The 24,856-nt window shown below is 52.5% G+C and overlaps 1 protein-coding gene across 2 annotated transcripts; it reads left to right on the top strand.

Annotated features, from left to right (window-relative positions):
- Positions 1–1,351: 1,351 nt before the first annotated feature.
- On the top strand, positions 1,352–24,471 carry TMEM130 (transmembrane protein 130). 2 transcript variants are annotated; one of them, XM_008018694.3, is made up of 8 exons: positions 1,352–1,717; positions 8,176–8,481; positions 11,183–11,342; positions 15,080–15,246; positions 15,952–16,036; positions 19,629–19,831; positions 22,612–22,724; positions 23,063–24,471. In XM_008018694.3, exons 1-8 carry the CDS (start codon positions 1,633–1,635, stop codon positions 23,249–23,251), a joined length of 1,308 nt encoding a protein of 435 aa, XP_008016885.3. In that variant the 5' UTR covers positions 1,352–1,632; the 3' UTR covers positions 23,252–24,471. The 2 variants fall into 2 exon arrangements, with proteins under 2 accessions (XP_008016885.3, XP_008016886.3); XM_008018695.3 differs by having other exon boundaries at positions 1,354–1,717; positions 23,099–24,471.
- Positions 24,472–24,856: the final 385 nt, after the last annotated feature.

The raw sequence follows: 24,856 nt of genomic DNA on the forward strand, positions 1-24,856 counted from the left end.
CACCCCTTTGAGAATCTAATGCCCTGCTGATCTGCCAGGAGGTGGAGCTCAGTGTGGCTCACAGGCCCTGCTCACCTCCTGCTGTGCAGCCAGTTCCTAACAGGCCATGGACTGGTACTGGCGACCAGGGGCTTGGAGACCCCTGCTTTAGACGCCTTGATGTCAGTGCACCGGGTAGTGCAGTGATGGTCCATCAGTGCCCCACAAGCCAGAGAGGAGGTCAAAGGCCCTCACTGTGTGGCAGGATCCCTCACCCAGGTTTGTAGCAAAGCAGAAGCATAGCTGGAACCAGAACCCACCGGGCTTCTAGCCTTTAAGCCAGCCAGGCCCCTTCAGCTTCTGGCAGAGCCCAGCCCTGCTTCTCTAAGGCAAATGGCAGTAACCGCATAGGCCAGTCACCCCTCACCGCAGTTGCCTGACTCCCACAAGGCCCTCAGTGACAAAGAAGTGGCCCTGGGCCCAGATATGAGCAGGTGCCCCATCTCACAGCAGCTGTGAGAGGGTAAACAGGGGATGACATCAAGCCCAGTGCAGGGGCCAGGCGCTCAGGCCCTTCTTTCAAGAAGGGGCAAAAGACTGGGCACAGTGGCTTACACCTGTAATTCCAGCATTTTGGGAGGCTGAGGCCAGAGGATCGCTTGAGGCCAGGAGTTGGAGACCAACCTGGCCAACATGGTGAAACCCCGTCTCTACTAAAAATACAAAAATTAGCCAGGCCTGGTGGCGGGCACCTGTAATCCCAGCTTACTCAGGACGCTGAGACATGAAAATCGCTTGAACCCGGGAGGCGGAAGTTACAGTGAACCAAGATAGCGCCACCCTGGGACAGAGCAAGACTGTCTCAAGATTAAAAAAAAAAAAAAAAGAAAAGAAAAGAAAAGAAAAGAAGAGAAGCAGCAGCAGCAACAGCAAGGGGAATTTCGAGGTCTTTCGCCCTTTCGAGGCCTTCGCCCAGCGCCTGGCACACCTTAGCACTCAACAGTTCTTGAATGAGGAGCAGCATCTCGGAGCCACGAGCGTGCAGAGAGAAGGCACTTGGAGGAGAGCCCCAAGGGACCTGCAGGCGGCTTGCAGCGCAGCTCACACCCCTGGGGACGGAGTCAGTGGGCGGTATCGTCCATGGCGGGGAGGGGCTCGGGGGAAGGGAAAAATGCAGGTGCGGGGGGCGTGGACTCGGGTAGTGGAGGGGAAGGATGCGGCCGGGGGTGGATTTGGGTTGGAGGGTGGCGGTGCGGGGAGGAGCCAGGGCGCAGGAAGGGAGCTCGGGAACCCCTAGCGGGGAGGCAAACTGGGAGGGGCGATCGTGGACTCCTGCAGGGCAGGGGGCGCGGCCGTGGGGAGAGACGCGGGGAGGGAGGACCAGGCGGTGGAGCGGGACGCGGGAGCAAGGGGCGGCAGGAGGAGGAGGAGGGCGCGCGGCTAGGCTGACGTGGGCCGGGGTCGCGCAGCGGGCTGTGGGCGGCGGCGGCGCGCAGCGACAGAGCGTCCCCCGGCGAGGACGAGCGAGCACGGCGCCCGCACCTCCCCGCACCGCCAGCGCTGCGCGCCACGAGGAGCGGCCGCCGCCGTTCTCCAGCTCGAGCTGCATTGCCTCCGCGTCCGCCCCACGTTTCTCCCGCTCCGGGCCCCGCCATGGCCCGGGCAGTGTGGTCGCGCCTCGGCCGCATCCTATGGCTCTCCTGCCTCCTGCCCTGGGCCCCGGCAGGGGTGGCCGCAGGTAAGGCGCTGGGCAGCCCGCCCGGGGCCTGGAACCGTCTCCGCGGGCGGGTGGGCCCGGGATCCGGGATTGCGGAGGTGGCACCGTGCGCCCTGAGCGCATCTCCCTCCTCGGCTGAGGCCACTGCAGAGCCCTCTCCCCTCTCCTTTCACCCTTTTCTCCCAAAGTCGTCTGGGCACTGCAGGGGGCTCCCCGCACTCCCTGGATTCCTGCTTCCACCCCCCCCCCCCCAGGCTGGCCCTGCCCTGGAAACCGCGCGGGGGTGGCCGGCGCACCCGTCGATGCCTGGGGACCATGCACCCGCTAAGGGAGGGGAGGATGAGGCAGGGAGGCGGGGATGCGCCAGGGTCCATCATCGCACCACAATCCCCCAGGCCCCCAGGGAGCACAGGATGGGCAACGTTTTTGCCTTAAAATGTCACCGCATCTAGAGGGGTTTTTCACCCCGTTGGTGCTGGCTTTGGGGAGATGCGATTTTGGAGCCCAGGAGGCCAGGCTGCCATTTCGTCTCTGGTGGTGATTTCCAAAATGGACCCAGAGCTGACAGGTTGCTGGTGTGTGTGTGTGGGCGGGGTGTGTGGGGGGGGGGCAGGGTCGTGTGTCTACTGCCCCCACTTCCTCACCGCCAGAAGGCCAGCACCCACCTCTCTGCTACATTTTGGGAACCATCAAAGGACCCAGATTGAAGACTTGTCGAGGGACAGGTGGGACGTGGGTAGCTAAGGGGGTTGAATACCATCCAACGCTTTTCATCCCCCTCCCCCCTCATAAAAGAGCAGTAGAGAAAGCGAGCAAGGGATCTAATGAAAATTTGTGAAAGAAAAACCACGAGGTAAAAGAAAACCTGCAACTCAGGGATGAATTAGACGAATTTTATGGGCATTGCGTTTGGACAAGAACACCTATTTCCTCCTGGAAATACAGAAAAGGGATCTCTTGTCCATCAGGTTTATTTGTGTCCAGAGATTTTCAATGTGTCCTCAATTGCAAAAGAAAAAGAACAAAAGAAAATAACAAAAGTGAATTATTTGGAAATCATGTGTGGTTCCCATTCTAGCCAATTGCACCCTCGATGTGGTCAAAATCACAGTGGCTGGGAGTGGAGTTGGGAAACGTATCTTCTCCCTGACCCGTGGGGTAGAATTTTCTACCCTTCCCCTTTCTGGAGTCTGCATGAATCAGGGATTTGTAAATCAGAAGTCCATGTACTGGACTGTTAATTAATTCTGGCTTGCGTTACCCAGACTTTAGAGGTACTCTTCTGAAGTGTTTTGGGTAGTCTGCATATTCTGTGTGAAAGGACTGAGGTAGCCATTTTCTAGAATGTTCAGGGCCACACATGCTGTGTTGTTGGAAAAGGTAGGTGTTTCTTCCATGAGCCAAGCTTCGGGGTGGTTGCCCCATCTCTTTTTGCTTTTGCCCCTTCAGCTCTGGGTGACTTGGGGGGCCCGTGGAGTCCCCTAAACCTCTGCCTTGGCTGCTCTATACCCCAAGGTCATGTCACCTGGACTCCCAAACATGGAAAGATGAATTTTTTGTTTGTTTGAGATGGAGTCTTGCTCTGTCACCCAGGCTGGAGTGCAGTGGCATAATCTTGGCTCACTGCAACCTCCACCTTCTGGGTTCGAGCAATTCTCCTGCCTCAGCCTCCCAAGTAGCTGGGATTACAGTCACCAGCCACCACACCTGTCTAATTTTTGTATTTTTAGTAGAGGTGGGGTTTCACCATGTTGGCCAGGCTGGTCTCGAACCTCTGACCTCAGGTGATCCTCCCGCCTCAGCCTCCCAAAATGCTGGGATGACAGGCATGAGCTGCCGCGCCGGCCTGGAAAGATGATTTTGATGGGTGGAGCAGCAGGCCCTGTGATTGGTTCCTTCGGCCACATTTAGCAAAGGCTTCCTGGTCCATTTCCACCCTGGATGTCCTGGCCATCCCTGAGACCCCTGAGGAACAGGGGCAGCATCACCCAGGGGCTGTGACAAAACTGATTTTGAAAAAATAGACTGAGAAAAAAGTGTCCTTGGAGCCGGCAGGTGGTGGTGGAGCGGGGGGGCGGGCTCCCATGAGCTGGGCCAGTGTCTGCAGCAACGTCTGCAGCAGACACAGCCCCTCCCTGCCCCCGCAATCCCCCCTCCCAGTCCCAGCCGGCTGCCCTCCTGATCCATTCCCCTGGCAACCGATCTGCGTGATGACATGCGCCTGTCTCACTGCAGATGCTGTTTGGCCATTAGCATGCAGCCGAATGTCCCTGCCACCTGCCAGCCTCGCTCAGGCCCACGCTCCTGGGCTGGCGTGGTGGGTAGGGGATGGGAAGGAGAGGAGGGTGCCAGGAGTTAGGGGTATAAGGGAGGAGGTGGTCTCTCATCCATGCACCTCTCTGTCCACAGCCTGGTCAAATGCTGCCTCCCAGTCAAAGGGGAGGGAGAGCAGAGCCTAACCAGGGTGGTACAGACTGGCTGGGTGGCCTCAGGCAGCAGCAGTAGCCCACACGGGCTTCAAGTCCCTCAATGTGATATACACACTGTATTTGCGTGAAAAAGCTCCCACAACAGCACCTGGAATTCCCTCTTTGGGGTTAAGACACTGCAGGTCCCCTTTTCAATGCCAGCATTCTCTCAGAAGTGACCAGCTCTCAGCATCTTGACTTAAATGACTTGATTTTTATTTATTTAATTTTTTTAGACAGGGTTTCTCACTTTGTTGCCCAGGCTGAAGTGCAGGGGTGCCGTCATAGCTCACTGCAACCTCGAACTCCTGGGCTGGAGAGATCCTCCTGCCTCAGCCTTCCAAGTAGCTGGGGCAACAGGTGCATGCTACCATGCCTGGCTAATTTTTTAAATTATTTTTTGTAGAGACTGGGTATCACTGTGTTGCTCAGGCTGATCTCAAACTCCTGGGCTCAAGTGACCTTCTGGCCTCAAAGAGCTGGGATTACAGGTGTGAGCTGGCTAGGCCCGGCCTCAAATGCCTTTATAATTTAAGAAATTGCCCTGAAAGAAAGGGAAATGTGTAATGTGGGCCAAAGCAGTGAAGGTGTGATGTGGTCCTGAGGAAAGCTGGAGCCGGAGTCCCCCACGGGGACAGGTGATGTTGCTTCGAAATGAATGAGATGCAGCTGAAAAAAAAATAATCTCAGAGTTGCCTGAGCACTGGAGGGAGCGCCCCTTGCATCCTCGATTCCTACTTCTACTTCCCGGGCTAGCCCTACCCTGGAAACTGTGCGAGGGTGGCCCGCGCATCTGTCAGATCTCTGGGGACCATGCACCTGCTAAGGGAGGGGAGGACGAGGCAGGGAGGTGGGGATGTATTAGGATCAGTCATCAAAACACAACCCCCAGCCCCCAGGGAGCACAGCATAGGCAGCCTTTTTACTTTAAAATGCCACCTCATCTAGAGGGGTTTTCCACCCTGTTGGTACTGGCTTTGGGGAGATGTGATTTTGTTTGATTGATTGATTGATTTACTTGAGATGGAGTTTCGCTCTTTTTGGCCAGGCTGGAGTGCGGTGGTGCGATCTCAGCTCATGGCAACTGCCATCTCCTGGGTTCAAGTGATTCTCCCGCCTCAGCCTCCCGAGTAGCTGGGATTACAGGTGCTTGCCACCACGCCTGGCTAATTTTGTATTTTTAGTAGAGACAGGGTTTCACCATATTGGCCAGGCTGGTCTCAAACTCCTGACCTCAGGTGATCCGCCCACCTCGGCCTTCCAAAGTGCTGGGATGACAGGTATGAGCCACCGTGCCTGACCGAGATGCGATTTTAGAGCCCGGGAGACCAGGGTGCTATTTCTTCTGGAAGTGATTTCCCAAAATGGACCCGGAGTTGACAGGTTCCTGAGGACACTTGCGGGGGGACCTTGTGCCCACCCGGTCGTGCATCTACTTTCCCCACATCCCCGGTGCCAGAAGGCCAGCACCCACCTTTCGGTCACATTTTGGGAACTGTAAAAGGACCCAGATTGGAGACTTGTCGAGGGACAGGTGGGACGTGGGCAGCTAAGGGGGTTGAATATTATCCAACAGTTTTCATCCCCCTCCCCCTTCATAATAGCATGGCAGAGAGAGGGTAAGGGTTCTAATGAAAATTTGTGAAAGAAAAACAAGGTAAAATAGTTGAAATAGTTTAAAACCACAAGGTAAAATAATTGGCCTTTTTAAAAAAAATTTTGAGACAGAGTTTCACTCTTGTCGCCCAGGCTGGAGTGCAGTGGCACGATCTTGACTCACTGCAACCTCTGCCTTCTGGGTTCAAGCGATTCTCCTCCCTCAGTCTCCCGAGTAGCTGGGATTACAGGCGCATGCCACCACGCCTGGCTAATTTTGTATTTTTAGCAGAAACAGGGGTTTCTCCATGTTGGTCAGGCTGGTCACCAACTCCCCACCTCAGGTGATCCACCCACCTCGGCCTTCCAAAGTGCTGGAATTACAGGTGTGAGCCACTGCGCCTGGCCAGCCTTTCCTGTTGAAAGCCCAGCAGGTCTCCTGTGAGGTCCTTTAGGGGAGGGGCATGTTCTGCATTTCTGGGTCCTCCCAACACAGTAGGGATGGGGTCCACGGAAGGGACTCAGTCAGTGCTGCCCGGGTGAACAGTCTCCCGGGGCCGGGCCAGGTGGGCTGGTCCCTCTGCTGCACCTGCTCTCCAGGTGCCCCTTGGCAACAGCAGTACCAAACACCTGCTATGTGCCAAGCGTTGTGCTGGTCACAGGGACGATGGCGATGACCCCTGCTCTAAAGGATTTTGAAGCGTAGTAGGAGAGGTAAAGACACCTTCGTTCCCACGTGGAGTTGTGACAACAGTGGACTCAGGCTGTTGGGAGAGAGCTGAGGGGGTGAGAGGTACAGGGAAGTATTTTTATCATTTGTTTTCTTTTGTTTTTGAGACGGAGTCTCACTCTGTCGCCCAGGCTGGAGTGCAGTGGCTTGATCTCGGCTCATTGCAATCTCTGCCTCTGGGTTCCGGTGATTCCCTTGCCTCAGCCTCCTGAGTAGATGGGATTACAGTCATGCACCACCACGCCCCGCTAATTTTTTGCATTTTTAGTGGAGACGGGGCTTCACCATGTTGGCCAGGCTGGTCTCGAACTCCTGAGTTCAAGTAATCAGCTTATCTCGGCCTCCCAAAGTGCTGGGATTATAAGTGTGAGCCATGGTGCCTGGCCGACAGCTGGATCCTTTAACCATGACAGAGAGGGAGGAGTGAGGAGAGGACGAATCCAGAGGCATAAGACCAGCACTGTCCAGTAGATCTTTGGGCAATGTGGTCGAGCTCGCTGACTCATGCCTGTAATCCCAGCACTTTGGGAGGCCAAGGCAGAAGGAGTGGTTGAAGCCAGGAGTTCGAGACCAGCCTGGGCAACATAGTGAGATCCCGTCTCTACAAAAAAAAAAAAAAAAAAAAAAGAAAAAATCAACCAGGCATGGTGACTTGGACCTACAAGTCTCAGCTACTCGGGAGGCTGAGGTGGGAGGATCACTTGAGCCCAGGAGTTTGAGGCTGCAGTGAGCTATAATCATGCCATTGCAACCCCAGCCTGGATGACAGAGGGAGACTTTGTCTCAAAACAAAACCACAAGGATTCTGGGGAACGGTAGAAATGCTCTCTGTGTGGCCTGCCCAGAAGAGTAGCCACTAACCAAGGCCCTGCCTGGCTGGCATGAAAAGAAAATATAATTTGGGCAGCCTGGGCAACATAGACCCCCATCTCTACAAAACATAAAATAAAAAATTAGCTGGGTGTGGTGGTATGTGCCTGCGGTTTCAGCTATTTGGGAGGCTGAGGCAGGAGGATCACTTGATTCTGGAAGGTGGAGGCTGCAGTGAACTGTGATGATCGTACTCCAGTCTGGGTGACAGAGTGAGATCCAGATAAAGAAAGGAAAAGAGAGAGAGAGAGAGAGGAGGAAGAAAGGAAGAAAAGAAGGAAAGAAAGAAAAGGAAGGAAGGAAAAAGGAAGAAAGAAGGAAAGAAAGAAAGAGAGAGGGAAGGAAGGAAGGGAAGGAAGGAAAGAAAGAAAAACAGAAAGAAAGGAAAGAAGGAAGAAAAGAAAGGAGGGAGACAGGGAGGGAGGAAGAAAAGGAAGGGAGTGAGAGGAGGGAGGGAGGGAAGGAAAGAAGGGAGGAAGGAAAGAAAGAAAAACAGAAAGGAAGGAAGGAAGAAAAGAAAGGGAGAGAGGGAGGGAGGGATGAAGGAAGGAGGGAGGGAGTGAGAGGAGGGAGGGAGGGAAGGAAGGAAGGGGAGATAACACTGAAAAGACTGTTATTTGGAGTCAGTGGGACCCAGGTTTGAACCTCAGTTTGATGTCGAATTGGCTGAGTGACACTTGGGCAAGTCACTTGAGCTGCTTGAGCCTCAGTTTCTCCACCTGGGAAATAGAATAGTTGATGCCAGCCCAGAGGTGGCTGTGGGGCTCCTTGCCACACACCCTCCATAAACACAGTCTTTGTTTCTGGGCTTCTAGGCCTGTATGAACTCAATCTCACCACCGATAGCCCTGCCACCACGGGAGCGGAGGTGACCATCTCGGCCAGCCTGGTGGCCAAAGACAACAGCAGCCTGGCCCTGCCCGCCGACACCCACCTCTACCGCTTCCACTGGATACACACCCCGCTGGTGCTCACTGGCAAGACGGAGAAAGGTCTCAGCTCCACCATCCATGTGGTCGGCCACGTGCCCGGGGACTTCCCGGTCTCCGTCTGGGTCACTGCCGCTGACTGCTGGATGTGCCAGCCTGTGGCCAGGGGCTTCGTGGTCCTCCCCATCACAGGTGAGGGTCGCTCCTGTTTGTTAGTTTGCCTTCAAACCCTTGGTGCAGAGAAAAACATCCAGCTTCGCTAGGAATCAGATCAATGCAGATTAGGCCCATAGGTTCCTTCCCTGGGTCAACTGAGTTAGAAAGGATCTGAAAATCGCAGTGATTCCCCCCAGCAGGTATTGTGCTAAAATGGACGCCTCTTGCTGCTGGGGGTATACATTAATACAACCCTGTGGAGAGCGGCTGGTCAATAGGTACTGATGGTTAGAAATTATTGTAGTCTCGGCTGGGCGCGGTGGCTCCCAGCACTTTGGGAGGTCGAGGCAGGTGGATCGCCTGAGATCAGGAGTTTGAGAGCAGCCTGGCCAGCATGACAAACCCCCATCTCTACTAAAAATACAAAAATTAGTGGGGCATGATGATGGGCACCTATAATCCCAGCTATATAGGAGGCTGAAGCAGAATTGCTTGAACGTGAGGGGCAGAGGTTGCAGTGAGCCGAGAACGTGCCACTGCACTCCAGCCTGGGGGAGAGAGTGAGACTGTATCTTAAAAAAAAAAAAAAAAGAAAAAGAAATTATTGTAGTCTTGCGGTCATTCACTGGTTCTTTCTCCCCTCTTACTTTTCTCTTCTGTCTGTCTCTGTCTCTCTCTGTCCTCTCTGTTCTCTCTATCTCTGCCTCTGTCTGTCTCTTCTCTCTCTCTGTTTTCCCTGTCTCTCTCTTTCTGTTCTCTGTCTTTGTCTCTGTCTCTCTTTCTGTCTCTTTGTCTCTGTCTGTCTCTTTATCTCTGTCTCTATGTCTCTTTGTCTCTGTCTGTCTCACATTCCAAGAGAAGATGCCCCTTTGCCCCTTTGGACTTTACAGTCTAATAATGAATTTATCATCAGGAAATAAACCTGCATTTGGGTCATGCCTTACGCGTGAAGATGTTCATTGCAGTAGCGTTTATAATAGCAAAAGAAGAGATAAACAAGCTAAGTGAGCAACCGTGAGGATACTGGCTAAATATAATGAAATCATTTATACCACTATTAACAGTGACCCTTACAATGAGTTTGTAATGCCATGGGTAAACACACATGCATGTAAAATTACATATTAAAAAAGCAAAGCACAGAATTGTCTAACTAACCCAATAATCTGTATTTAATATATGTGTATATTAAACACACGAGCAAATACTTTGTCACACTTCAAAATGGCAACAGTGGTAGAGTTGAATGGTAGTTAGCTTCTTATTTTATGTTTGAATGTTTTCCAAATGAGGTCTATTGAACATGCCTCCCTTTCCACTTTTACTAATTTTAATTAATTAATTATTATTATTATTATTTTTGAGACAGTCTCCCTCTGTTGCCCAGGCTGGAGTGGTGGCGTGATCTTGGCTCACTGCAACCTCCACCTCCCCGTTCAAACAATTCTCATGCCTCGGCCTCTGGAGTAGCTGGGACTACAGGTGCTGGCCATCATGCCCAGCTAATTTTTGTATTTTTAGTAGAGACAGGGTTTTGCCATGTTGGCTAGGCTGGTCTCGAACTCCTGGCCTCAAGTGAACTGCTCACCTCGGTCTCCCAAAGTGCTGGGATTACAGGTGTGAGCCACCACGCCTCACTAGTTTTTTTTCTTTTTAGAGAAGTAGACACAGGACAGTGGTCCCAGCATGTGGAGTTGTGATCAGTGGAACTGCTAATTTTTCCTTTTTTCTTTTTTCTTTTTTTTTTTTTTTTTTTGAGACGGAGTCTTGCTCTGTCACCCAAGCTGGAGTGCAGTGGTGTGATCTCGGCTCACTGCAAGCTCTGCCTCCCAGGTTCACGCCATTCTCCTGCCTCAGCCTCTCAAGTAGCTGGGACTGCAGGCGCCCGCCACCATGCCCGGCTAATTTTGTTTTTGTATTTTAGTAGAGATGGGGTTTCACCGTGTTAGGATGGTCTTGATCTCCTGACCTCATGATCCGCCCGCCTCCCAAAGTGCTGGGATTACAGGCGTGAGCCACTGTGCCTGGCCATTGGAACTGCTAATTTTTCTAGGGTCACCTGACATTCTGAAATATTTCCCAAAAGTTCCTTTCAAAGCTTATACATTTCCTTCTTTTTTCTTTTTTTTTTTTTTTCTGAGACGGAGTCTTGCTCTGTCACCCAGGCTGGAGTGCAGTGGCACGATCTTGGCTCACTGCAAGCTCTGCCTCCTGGGTTCAAGCGATTCTCCTCCCTCAGCCTCCCAAGTAGCTGTGACTACAGGTGCCCGCCACCACACCCAGCTAATTTTTGTATTTTTAGTAGAGACGGGGTTTCACCATCTTGGCCAGGCTGGTCTTGAATTCCCCACCTTGTGATCCACCTGCCTTGACCTCCCAAAGTGCTGGGATTACAGGCGTGAGCCACAGCGCCTGCCCATGCATTTCCTTCTGACCTTGGCCATCTTTTGTGCCAGAAAGTTCAGGGTCCTGGTGAGAGGGGACAGGAGAGAAAATAGTGAATGTGACAAAGTCCTCTGGTGTTCAGCAGTGTTCATGCAGCAGGGGGAGGGTGTGGAGGCCTCTGTGTTCAGGGGTCTTTGGGGAAGGGGGGGGTCCCCTCTCCCTGCCTAGATCTGACAGCCAGAAGGTCTGGCCAGGGAAGTGGTGGCTTTGACAGCTGCCCACGAGGTCTCTATGTGGTTCCCTGATCCCTGAATCTCCAAGACTCATCCTCCCGTGTCTCTCTCTCTCTCAGAGTTCCTCGTTGGGGACCTTGTTGTCACCCAGAACACCTCCTTGCCCTGGCCCAGCTCCTATCTCACTAAGACGGTCCTGAAAGTCTCCTTCCTTCTCCACGACCCAAGCAACTTCCTCAAGACCGCCGTGTTTCTCTACAGCTGGGACTTTGGGGACGGGTAGGTCCCTACCCCTCTGCAGGCCCTACGGCTGTCACTGGTGCCCTACCGTCTCACGCACTGTGCAGGGTACTCTGAATCTCCCCACTTTTATTTATTTATTTATTTTTTTGAGATGCAGTCTTGCTCTGTCATCCAGACTGGAGTGCAGTAGTGCCATCTTGGCTCACTGCAACCACTGCCTCCTGGGTTCAAGCGATTTTCCTGCCTCAGTCTCCCCAGTAGCTGGAAGTACAGGCTTGCACCACCATACCTGGCTAATTTTTTTTTTTTTTTTGTAGAGATGGGGTTTTACCATGTTGGTCAGGCTAGTCTCGAACTCCTGGCCTCAAGTGATCTGCCTGTCTTGGCCTCATGCTGGGATTACAGGTGTGAGCCATAATGCCCAGCTAATTTATTTATTATTATTATTATTATTATTATTATTATTATGTTAGTAGAGATGGGGCTTCACCATGTTGGCCAAGCTGGTCTCGAACTCCTGACCTCAAGTGATCCTCCCACCTCAGCCTCCCAAAGTGCTGCGATTACAGGTGTGAGCCACTGGACCCACCTGAAGCTCCTCACCTTTCCCTGCTCACTCTGTCTCCCTTCAAACATCTTTCAAGCACCTCCTCTCTGCCACGCTTGGGGATCCTGGGGAACACCGGTGAATCAGTCACTAGCCCTGCCTTTGTGGTGTCTTCACCTGATAAAGGAGGCCATAGGTGCCCAAAACAGCCATTTAAGGAAGGTCAAGGTGCATAGGACTTTTTCCCATTTGACCTTGAAGGGTACCCAGCCAGCCGTTGCTAGATACGAGGCAGAACGCGGGTGCTCTGGCTTCATTTCTCTTTATTCCTCCCTTTTAACTTTTTGTCTTTTTTCCCCTTTTTTGTGGAGGAGAACAGGGTCTTGCTATGTTGCCCAGGCTAGTGCTGAACTCCTGGGCTCAAGTGATCCTCCCGCCTCTGCCTTCCTAAGTGCTGGGATTACAGGTGGGAGCCACAGTGCTTGGCCCTACTCCCTCCCTTCCCTCCCTTCCCTCCCCAACTCCTTCCTTCTTTTCCTTCCTTCCTTCCTCCCAAAGTGTTGGGATTACAGGGGTGAGCCACTGTGCCCAGCAAAACTTAGAATGTGAATTTCTAACTCTTGGTGACAAAAGCAACCTGTGGTCAAACACTCAGGCTAGAGTACAGTGGTGTGACTATAGATCACTGCCACCTTGACCTCCCAGCCTCAAGCAATCATCCCACCTCTGCCTCCTGAGTGGCTTGGATTACAGGCACGCACCACTACGCCCTGCTAATTTTAAAACTTTTTTGTAGAGACAGGGTCTTACTATGTTGCACAGGCTGGTCTTGAACTCCTGGGCTCAAGAGATCCTCCCATCTCAGCTTCCCAAGGCATTGGGATTACAGGTGTGAGCCACTGTGCTTGGTTTCCCTCCCCCGCTTTTTTAGAGACAGGGTCTTGCTCTGTCACCGAGGCTAGAGTGCAGTGGCACAAACCTGACTCACTGCCGCCTCAATCTCTCGTGCTCAAGGAATCCTCTTGCCTTGACCTCTTGAGTAGCTGGGACCACAGGCGTGGACCACCACACATGACTTTTTTTTTTAAATGTTTTTTGGAGATGGGGTCTCGCTATGTTGCCCAGGCTGGTCTTGAACTCCTGGTCTCAAGCCATCCTCCCACCTCAGCCTCCCAAAGCACTGGCATGACAGATGTGAGCCACCGTGCCCGGCCAGATCATCTCTTTAGATGCCAAAAAAGTGTTAGTATGAACAGAAATGAACATTCAATGTAATATCAATAAACTAGAAAAAGAAGTTGCTGGAACTAACAACATTATACTGAGTAGAGAACTTAGAATATGATTTTGTTTATGGCTGGGCGCAGTGGCTCACTTCTATAATCCCACACTTTGGGAGGCTAAGGTGGACAGATCACTTGAGGTCAGGAGTTCAAAACCAGCCTGGCCAACATGGCAAAACCTCATCTCTACTGAAAATACAAAAAAAAAAAAAAATAGCTGGGCATGGTGGCGCGTGCCTGTAGTCCCAGCTACTCAGGAGGCTGAGGCAGGAGAATTGTTTGAACCAGGGAGGAGGAGGTTGCAGTGAGCCAAGATCATGCCACTGCACTTCAGCCTAGGTGACAAAGCAAGGCTCTGTCTGGGAAGAAGAAAAAAAAAAAAAAAAAAAAAAAGATGTGTTTTTGTTTTTGAGACGGAGTCTCACTCTGTTGCCCAGGCTGGAGTGCAGTGGCGTGATCATGGCTCACTGCAACCTCTGCCTCCTGACCTTGAGATCCCCCCACCTCAGCCTCTTGAGTAACTGGGACCACAGGCCTGTAACATTACGGCTGGCTAATTTTTGTATTTTTTGTAGAGACGGGGTTTTGCCAAGTTGCCCAGGCTGGTCTCGAACTTCTGGGCTCAAGCAATCCTCCCACCTTGCCTTCCCACAGTGTTGGTATTACGGGGTGAGTCACCGTGCCTGGCAAAACGTGGAGTGTAGATTCTCTAATTCTTGGTGACAAAAGTGACTTGTGGTCAAATGCCTTTGGGGAATCATTGCATTGAGATGCTGGGGGAACCTGGCTCCAGATGCGGGAATAAGACAAGGGTGCTCCTTATCAGGGTCCATCAATATTATTCTGAAAGTTCTAACTTACTCAGTAAAGTTAAGAAAATAAGTGCAGGCCTATGGTGGCTCACACATGTCATTCCAGTGCTTTGAGAGGCCAAGAGGTGGGGGAAAACTTGAGCCCAGGAATTCGAGACTAGTGTGGGTAACATAGGGAGACCTCGTCTCTACAAAAAATACAAACATTAGCCAGGGATGGTGGCGCGTGCCTGTAGTCCCAGCTACTCGGGTGGCTGAGGTGAGAGGACTGCTTGAGCCTAGGAGTTCAGAGGCTGCAGTGATCTGATTGCACCACAGCACTCCAGCCAGGGCAATAGAGCAGAACCTTATCTCTAAAAATGAAAGAGAGGGAGAAGGAGAGGGAGAGAGGGAGAGAGGGAGAGAGGGAGAGAGGGAGAGAGGGAGAGAGGGAGAGGGAGAGGGGACAGTATAAAATATTGGAAAGCAGACAATTTGCAGAAAAGATCATTTACTTGAAAAATCTGGATGGCAGCTTTGTCCAACAGAACCCTCGGCTTAGCACAGTGGCTCATGCCTGTAATCCCAGCACTTTGAGAGGCTGAGGTCAGAGGATCACTTGAACACAGGAGTTCAAGACCAGCCTGGGCAACATAGCGAGACCTTGTCTCTACAAAAAATCATACATTAGCCGGGCACGGTGGTACGCGCCTGTGATCCCTGCTACTTGGGAGGCTGACATGGGCGGATTGCTCAAGCCCAGGAATTCAAGGCTGCAGTGAGCCATGATTGTACCACTGGGTGACAGAGTGAGACCCTGTCTCAAAAACCAAAACCAACAAAAACCAAAAATTTTTGACAAAAAATTCTTCTGTCTTTACCACATGGGGCTGTTGAGCCCTTGAACTTTGGCTAATGTGAGAAATTTGTAATTCTCCTGAATTTTAGGCCCTCTCTGGCCTTGGTTTCCTCATCTGGGAAATGGGTCAGCTGACCTGGAGCCCTGTAATGACAGGTGTGCTCACTGGTAGCTGGGAGTATCACTGCACAGCCTCCCCTGACTCTGGCAATCCCATGAATCACTTCTGAGTTACAGGAAGGGGAAGCAATCATCTGCTGTCTTCCTCCTCTCTCCTCCCTGTCTCCTAACAGGACCCAGATGGTGACTGAAGACTCCGTGGTCTATTATAACTATTCCATCATCGGGACCTTCACTGTGAAGCTCAAAGTGGTGGCAGAGTGGGAAGAGGTGAAGCTGGATGCCACGAAGGGTGTGATGCAGAAGACCGGGGACTTCTCCGCCTCCCTGAAGCTGCAGGGTGGGTGTCCAGGCAGACTGATGCGGTCTGGGCGTTCCAGAGTGGGGTCACCATATGCACAGATCACAGTGGCTCCGGGCTGGACCCACATCCTCTCTCCTGGAGCCCCAGAGACCTCTGAGGGGTGTCTATCATTACCCCTGTTTCAGACAGGGCGCTGCAGGCTGCAGATGGGATCATGTGGCTGTGCAGTGGCTGAGCGGCCCTCGCGCCCGGGGCCGCCTGAGCCTGAGCCTGAGCACCCAGAGCCTGAGTCAGTGATCAGCTGTCTACTGTGAACTGGCCAGTCCATGCCATTCCCTGTTCCCCGGCCCCATCGGCCTCCCACCGAGGCTCACCCCAGGGTGGGACCGTCTCCATCTCTCCCCGGCTTTGGCAAGATGGAGCCCTTGGGCAGCTGTGGAAGATGTCTTGGTTTTTGCTGATGGGATGGTGCTGCCCTGTATGACACGGACAATGACTTGGCAATGGGCAGGACAGTCGTGTGTTTGCCCACCTTTTCCAAATTCCTCCCTCTGAGCCGGCTCCAGCACCTGCTGCTGACAGGGAAGGGCAGGACCCAGAGGAACCCTGCACAGACCTGTGACCTGCTCTTAGGAGAGGGCAGAGGGGAGGACAGGGTAGCGGTCACACTACCCTGTGCCCTGGGAGCCTTGACAGCAATCCTTAGCTACCAGGTCTAACGGGGTTCTCTCGGCCTTACAGAAACCCTTCGAGGCATCCAAGTCTTGGGGCCTACCCTAATTCAGACCTTCCAAAAGATGACCGTGACCTTGAACTTCCTGGGGAGGTAAGTGAACTCCGGAGTGCACTGTGGGTGCCCTGTGGGCTCTGCACATCCACTTTCATGGTGACCCCAAGTGTGTTTCACTCTGTGACGGGCCCCAGGTCTGGGACCTCGTGGCAGGGCAGTGCCACTCTGTCCTGAGGCTGGGCCATGGGGAGACAGCATGGGCTCAGCTCCAGTCTTTATTTTTATTTTTAATTTTTTTTTGAGACAGAGTCTCCCACTCTGTTGCCAGGCTGGAGTGCAGTGGCGCAATCTTGGCTCACTGCAACCTCTGCCTCCCTGGTTCAAGCGATTCTCCTGCCTGCCTCAGCCTCCCGACTAGCTGGGATTACAGGCACACTCCACGATGCCCAGCTAATTTTTGTATTTTTAGTAGAGATTGGGTTTCACCATGTTGCCCAGGCTGGTCTCCAACTCCTGACCTCAAGTAATCCACCCGCCTTGGCCTCCTAAAGTGCTGAGATTATAGGCATGAGCCACTGCATCCGGCCTTTATTTGTATTTTTTAGAGACAGAGTTTCGCCCTGTCACTCAGGTTGGAGTGCAGTGGCACCGTCACAGCTCACTGCAGCCTTGACCTCCCAGGCTTAAATGATTCTCCTGCCTCAGCCTCCTGGGTGGCTGAAACTATAGATGGGCACAACCATGCCTGGCCAATTTTTAATTTTTGTAGAGCTGGGGTCTCCCTAAGTTGCCCAGGCTGGTCTCAGTCTCCTGAGCTCAAGCGATCCTCCCAGCTTGGCCTCCCAAAGTGCTGGGATTGCAGGCATGAGCCACCACACCTAGCCCTCAGCTCAATTCTTGAGGTCCCAGGGAGGGAGGACCTACCTTTTGGGGCTGTATTCACCGTGGGCGTGGAGACAAAGGTTGGGAGGGAACCCTCCTGTTGAGAAGCCCTCTGTGTATAACGTGGCCTATTTTCCAGCTCCCAGGCCTTTGCCCTTGTGGTTCTTTCAGAGTTCTCTTCTCTCCCATTACATGTCCAGATGTTTCTTATTCTTCTAAGCCCCTTGGAATGCCTGACTTCAAAAGCCTTTTCTGGGACCGAGCGCTGTGACTCATGCCTGTAATCCCAGCTACTTGGGAGGCTGAGGCAGGGGAATTGCTTGAACCTGGGAGATGGAGGTTGCAGTGAGCTGAGATCCTGCCATTGCACGCCAGCCTGGGCAACAGAGCAAGACTCTGTCCAAAACAAAAAACAAACAAAAAAACCCCACCAAATCTGTTCTGCCCTCCAGCCTGCACAGGGGAGCTTGCACCAGCCAGCAGAAGTTGATCGAGCATCTGCTTTGGACCAGGTGCTTTTCTGGAAGCTTCTAGAACAGAGTAGACAAGACAGAGCCACTGCTTCCAAGGGTTCTGTGTGCAGGGTGGAGCACCCCACATGACACAGAAGCAGATCCTCCCAGGGGATTCTCATCAGCCAGTCTACTCAAGGCAGCCTGGCCCAGGCTCCTGGCAAGCACAGCACCAGGCTGTTCAGTAAGTGAGGAGACACAGATGCTGAGTGCATTCTGTCCACGAGGGTGCCCCTCGCTGGGGCCACTGGGATGGATAGAGCAGCAGACATCAGTGGTCAGGGCCCAGGCCTTAAAGGACTCTTTTTTTTTTTTTTTCCCCAGACAGAGTCTCGCTTTGTTGCCCAGGCTGGAGTACAGTGGCACAATCTCAGCTCACTGCAACCTCCGCCTCCCGAGTAGATGGGATTACAGGTGCATGCCACCACACCGGGCTAATTTTTTGTATTTTTTATAAAGACAGGGTTTCATCATGTTGGCCAGGTTGCTTTCAAACTCCTGACCTCAAGTGATCCGCTCACCTCGGCCTCCCGAAGTCCTGGGAGCAGGCATGAGCAACTGTGCCTGGCCAGCCCTTGAAGGACTCTTGTCCCCACACGGAGACACATGAGAGGGATGCTGGGCCAGACAGAGAGTGAGCAATGGAGGCCAGGGGAAGAGGAAGATGAGCTATGAATAATTTAGGGGTTGGAGGTAGTTTTCATGGGGCGTTGGAGGCAGGAGCTCAGCATGGGGAGAATGGGAAGCCCCGTGGGTTTAGCAGCCCTGACCTTTGAGGTGGCACGAGTGCATGGCTTTTCCTGCGGACCTGGGGTTGTGTGGAATTGGAACGTTCATTTCACATTCCTTGGATGGACCTGCATTTTCCAGCTTCTGAGCCTATGCTTGTGGAATGTGGATAACTTGGAATGCCCTTATCCTTTCTCGCCCATCAAAGGTTTATTTATCCTTTCAGATCTGCTGAAATGCCACCTCCTCCAGGAAGCCTTTTCTGGCTACCTCATTAAGAATGCTCTCATGGTCAGGGATGGTAGCTCACGTCTGCAATCCCAGCACTTTCAGAGGCTGAGGTGGGTGGATCACTTGAGGTCAGGAGTTCAAGATTAGCCTGGCCAACATGGTGAAACCCCATCTCTACCAAAAAAATACAAACATTAGCCAGACGTGGTGGTGCATGCCTGTAGTCGCAGCTACTTGGGAGGCTGAGGTGCAAGAATCATTTGAACTCAGGAGGCAAAGGTTGCAGTGAACCGAGATCATACCACTATACTCCAGCCTGGGTGACAGAGTGAGACTCTGTCAAAAACAAAACAAAACAAAACACAAAAACGAAAACAAAACAAACAAAAAAAACAACTCTCTCAAGCTGGTTGCAGTGGCTCACACCTGTAATCTCAGCACTTTGAGAGGCTGAGGCAGGAAAATACTTGAGGCTAGGAGTTGGAGACCACCCTGGGCAATATAGTCCCATCTCTATAAAAAAATAAAAAAATTGGCCAGGCACGGTGGCTTACGCCTGTAATCCCAGCACTTTGGGAGGCTGAGGCGGGCAGATCACCCAAGGTCAGGAGTTTGAGACCAGCCTGGCCAACGTGGTGAAACCCCCGTCTCTACTAAAAATACAAAAATTAGCCACGCATGGTTGTGCGTGCCTGTAGTCCCAGTTACTTGGGAAGCTGAGGCTCGAACCCAGGAGGTGAAGGGTGCAGTGAGCCAAGATCGTGACATTGCACTCCAGACTGGGCAACAGAGCGATACTCCATCTCTAAATAAATAAATTAACTAATAAAATAAAATAAAAAATTTAGCTGGGCATGGTGGCTGGTGCCTGTAGCCCCAGCTACTCGGGAGGCTGAGGCAGGAAGATCACTTGAGCTCAGGAGTTGGAGGCTGCACTGAGCTATGATTGAGCCACTGCACTTCAGCCTGGGTGACAGAGTGAGTCCCTGTCTCATAGAAAACAAAAACCAAAAAATGGGATGTGCCTATTATCCCCCTGGGCTTCTGTGGTACACCATGTGTGCCATCGGACCCCTCATCTTGCCTCCAGTGAGCAGTCTGTGTGTATCTCTGTTTGCCTTATTCACTTGGAATTCCCTTGGGGGTCCGGGACCATCTCTTTTGCACCATAGCGTCCCCTGGTCTGGAATGCATGAAGCTGAGTCCAGGACAGCTTGATGTCGTGTCCCGGAAAGGACACTGCAGTTCCTGCCCACCTGGCCTGTCTTGGACGTGGTCTGTGCTGACACGCTTTACTGAGCCTTTTCTTAAAAACCGCCCGCATTTCCCTGCAGCCCTCCTCTGACCGTGTGCTGGCGTCTCAAGCCTGAGTGCCTCCCGCTGGAGGAAGGGGAGTGCCACCCTGTGTCCGTGGCCAGCACAGCGTACAACCTGACCCACACCTTCAGGGACCCTGGGGACTACTGTTTCAGCATCCGGGCCGAGAATGTCATCAGCAAGACGCATCAGTACCACAGGATCCAGGTGTGGCCCTCCAGTAAGTGACACCTCGCCTTCTGCTTCAGTGCCACATGGGCAGCACAAGCCTGTCCACCCTGCCACCACCACCGATACGCTCCTACCAGCCAACCTTACCAAGGTTCTCAGCAACGCAGCCCACCAACATCAGCACCATCATAAACCCTACTGACTCCAGTGATGGCCAACATCAGCGTTGGCCAACTGCCAATACCACCACCACCAAACTCTCCAATCCCACCAGCAACCAACCCTGCCAACCCACCCCAGTACAGCACCCATCGATTCTACCAGCACCACCATCAACACCAGCACCACTAACAACTGTAACCAACTCAGACACCACCATTACCCTATGCTGTCCTGACAACTCTCCCAGACCACCAGTGCCACCACTAACGACTCTATCAGCATTCTCACCAAGTCACCTCCATGGCCCCTGCCCCTACCCACATCTATAAGCCCATGCCACCACCTGCCCCAATGCCAGCTTCGTGGACCAAAAGCAACCATGCCAATGTCTTCTCCCACATATTTCCAAGACCACACATGTCCCCAGCGCAAACACTTTTGCACCAAATGAGCCACCATGCTTGCAATGTTCCCTCCCTCATCACCATCACACCTGCCCCAGCAGTTGCCACCGCTAAAACCAGCATCCCCAACGGTAACTCTACTCAACTCACAGTGTGGTAGTGAGTCTTCCAGGGAGAAGGCATTGCATATCATTAATAAGGATGCCTGGGCTAGGCAAGGTGGCTCCCAGGACTCTGGGAGACTGAGGTGAGTGGATTGATTGAACCCAGAGGTCTGAGACCAGCCTGGGCAACGTGGTAAAACTCTGTCTCTACAAAACATATAAAAATAGGACAGGTACGGTGGCTCGTGCCTGTAATCCCAGCACTCTGAGAGGCCAAGGTGGGTGGATCATTTGAGGTCAGGAGTTCGAGACCAGCCTGGCCAACATGGTGAAACCCCGTCTCTACTAAAAATACCAAAAAATTAGCTGGGTGTGGTGGTGTGTGTCTGTAATCCCAGCTATGAAGGAGGCGGAGGCATGAGAATCCCTTGAACCTGGGAGGTGGAGGTTGTAGTGAGCTGAGATTGTACCGCTGCACTCCAGCCTGGGCCACAGAGAGGCTCTTGTCTCAAAAAACATATATATATGTATATATATGTGCATATATATACATATATATTTTATATGTGTGTATATATCCATATGTGTGTGTGTGTGTCTGTGTGTATATATGTATATATATAGAGAGAGAATGAGAGTATGGCGTGTGCCTGTAGATCTCTGCTGTGCTACTCGGGAAGCTGATGTGGTAGGATCACTTGAGTTCAGGAGGTTGAGGCTGCAGTGAGCCAAGATTGCATCACGGCACTCCAGCCTGAGCAACAGAGTGAGACCCTGTCTCCATGAATGAATGAATGAATGAATGAATGAATGAATGAATGAAAAGGATGCCCAACCTTCTTTCTTGAAGTACCCTTCCAAAACCATCATCAGGCCCAGCCCCTGGCTTACGGTCATAGGCTTTGCTGATGACAGCATTGGGTTCTACAGTTCATTTTTATGGAGGACTCTGGGAGCCCCAGATAAGTACATCCTTACATAGAGTAGGATCTCAGGTCCTGACGGCACCGTCTTTCAGATGCTCAACCTAGTCCTACCTTTGACGTTACAAAAGGGGAAACTAAGGCACAGGGCGGCAACAAGACTGGATGTTAGCCTGAGCCTGAGCCAGGCTTGCAGACTCTGGTCCTGGGGTAGGAGTTAGTTCTTCCCAGTGCTCCCAAGCTCATGCCAAACCCTGCCAGCTGCACCTGTCTTCAAGGTTGGTCCTATGGATGCACCTGAAGCTGTCACTGTCCTCTAGAGTCTCCCCAATCCCACTCTGGGCCCTTGAGAGGATGCTACACTCCATCTGGGCCCTGGCTTACTTTGTGGGCATCATCAGGTGACTTGAGCCCTGCATCTCTCAGCACCCTCTAGGGACCAAGTTCCAATCAGGAACCCCCTGAATTCTGCAGAGAAGACAGCAGTGCAGGTAATCAATGCCAACTTTTCCTGGGGAAACAGACACTCATGGCAGAGGGTGAGGGAAAACGGAGAGGGAACCCACACTTTCTGATTGCCTACCACATGCCACACACATCAACATCCCTCTTCTTGTTGCATCACCTTAGCAGTCTTGCAGGTCAACATTGGCATGAGGTAGCATGTTCAGAGCTAGGATTTGAACCCACAACTGATTAACTTCAGACACTGGACTCTTTCTATCATACCACTTCATTGCAACAGGTTTAGTGGGTGAGCCTGGAGTTGCCAGAGGGTGGAAGCTGAAGCAGTGCCGATTGGGTGACCTCACAACAGGGCTGCCCTTCCCAAAAGTGTGTCACCCAAGAGAGCAAAGAAGGAGCTGTGGTGTCCTTTATGGCTTAGACTCAGGAGCCATGCACTGTCACTCCTTTCATCTGCTGTACACTAGGAGCTGGTCATTGAGTCCAGCCCTCACTCACGGGGTGAGGAATTTAGCTGTCACTCTTGGAAGCTGCTATCAAGTAACTTGTGGATGTATGCTGAAAGCCCCCCACCCAGACCCCAGTTTATTTTTTGTGAAGTCCTGGATTTACCTATTGGGGTTACCCAGTTGGGATGTATGTACATGAGGGTAAAAAAAATCACTGGTAGGACTTGACCATTCATTCCCTCGTTTGTTGTGCTTGCTTCCTGAGAACCAGTACTGCAGCACCAGCTACCCAGTCCTGTAATGTTACCTCTTTCATTCCCAGGAATCCAGCCGGCTGTCTTTGCTTTCCCATGTGCTACACTTATCACTGTGATGTTGGCCTTCATCATGTACATGACCCTGCGGAATGCCACTCAGCAAAAGGATATGGTGGAGGTGGGTACTCAGTGGGGTGGAGGCTGGACTACTGGGCCTTGCCTAGAGACGATCTTTAGAGAGGGTATGGGGGCCAGGCCAGGATGCCTTGAGGGGGTCTTGATGTTACAGCGAGGCTCTGGGACTTGGGGTGACGTGCCCAAGAGGCATCTGTAAACCAGGAAAAATTGCTAAGTTTGTGTCCCATCTGATTTATCTCCTATGTCCATCTCTTGCATCTGTGTGGTACCAGAAAGGTGTTTCTGTGCACTCTGCTGCCAGGCAGCTGAGCTCATAAGGCCACCTGATGGGGCTCCTGGTGGGTGGGTGATTGACCCGTGGGATTTTGTTCATCATAGGTGGCTGATTTTGACTTTTCCCCCATGTCTGACAAGAACCCGGAGCCACCCTCTGGGGTCAGGTGCTGCTGCCAGATGTGCTGTGGGCCCTTCTTGCTGGAGACTCCATCTGAGTACCTGGAAATTGTTCGCGAGAACCATGGGCTGCTCCCACCCCTCTATAAGTCTGTCAAAACTTACACTGTGTGAGCACTCCCCCTCCCCACCCCATTTCAGTGTTAACTGACTGCTGACTTGGAGTTTCTGGCAGGGTGGTGTGCACCACTGACCAGGAGGGGTTCATGTGCGTGGGGCTGTTGGCCTGGACCATCCATCCATCTGTACAGTTCAGCCACTGCCACAAGCCCCTCCCTCTCTGTAACCCCTGCCCCCAACCATTCACCCATCTGTACAGTCCAGCCACTGATGTAAGCCCCACTCGGTTACCACCCCCCTCGACCCCCTACCTTTGAAGAGGCTTCATGCAGGACTTTGATGCTTGGGGTGTTCCATGTTCACTCCTAGGAGGGCCTGGCTGCTCACTGCCCATTCCTCTCATATTGGCACATCTGCTGTCCATTGGGGGTTCTCAGTTTCCTCCCCTAGACAGCTTTGCCTGTGCCAGAGAGCTAGAAAGGAGGTCACAAAGGGTTACACATCCATAACTAAAGGTTGTACACATAGATGGGCACACTCACAGAGACAAGTGTGCAGGTACACACACACAGAAATGTAAACACACGTGTCACATGGAGATTTCAGATGATCGGCTCTGTATCCGGTTAAGTTGGTTGCTGGGATGCAGCCTGCACTAGAGCTGAAAGGAAATTTGACCTCCAAGCAGCCCCGACAGGTCCTGGGCCGGACCCTCCCTTTGTGCTTTGTCTCTGCAGTTCCCACACCTTTTATAAGGCCACCCTAGTCCCTGCTTGCTGGCAGGGGGCTGGATGGGGGGCAGTACTAACTCTTAGTGAGTGCAGAGGGCTTTATAAATATCACCTTATTTTATCAAAACCATATGTGAAACTTTCATCGAGGAAAAGGGCTTGCAGTGGTAGAAGAGGTTGAGTCAGTAGGGACTTGGGTTCCCTGTGTGTGAGGGGGCATTCTTGCCGGCCAGCTGCTCCCGAGGTGGCCTTGAGAAGGAAGAAGCAGGATGACAGAGCCTGAGCAGCGGAACCAGCCTGCACCCTCCCCTCTGGCCCGGCGACCTGGGCTGTGGTTGAGAGGGACAATAATGAGGCCAGAAGTAGCCGGAGCCAGTCGGGAAGGGCAGGGGAGGACTGTAGGGTCTGGGCTCTGTCTCTGTAACCATCTGCTCCCAGGCTGTGTGCAGGAAATGGCATTTACGCTATTGTGCAGCTCATTCTCATGAAATACTGCCATTGTTGCTAAATAAAGCTTGTGTGCTCTGAATATAGCCAAGCATAGATGGTGTGGCCGGAGTCTCTCTTTTGTGCATGGACGTTTTTGCCTTGCAGACAGCACCGGCAGTGCTGTGACGTAGCAGGACATCCCACTTGTCCTCTGTGGTGAAGACAACTGAAGGGAGCCAGTTCAGGTCCCTGGAGGTGGGGAGAGCTGTCCCCGGGTGACTTGGACATGCATCCCAGTCTGAGACCTCAGGTGGATTCTAGAGTCAGAGGGGGAACGTGGGCCATACCTGGGGACGTGCTGGAAATGCAGACCCCTGGGCTCGACCTGATACCTGAAGCAGTGCCTGGGGAGGGGGGCAGCCACCTGTTTTCACAGGCCCTCTGGGATTCTGGTGCAAATCAGGCATGAGAACCCCTAGTCTCTAGCCGGCTTCTTAAA

This window comes from Chlorocebus sabaeus, chromosome 28 (assembly GCF_047675955.1).
Source record: "Chlorocebus sabaeus isolate Y175 chromosome 28, mChlSab1.0.hap1, whole genome shotgun sequence".
In the NCBI taxonomy this organism is placed as follows: domain Eukaryota; kingdom Metazoa; phylum Chordata; class Mammalia; order Primates; family Cercopithecidae; genus Chlorocebus; species Chlorocebus sabaeus.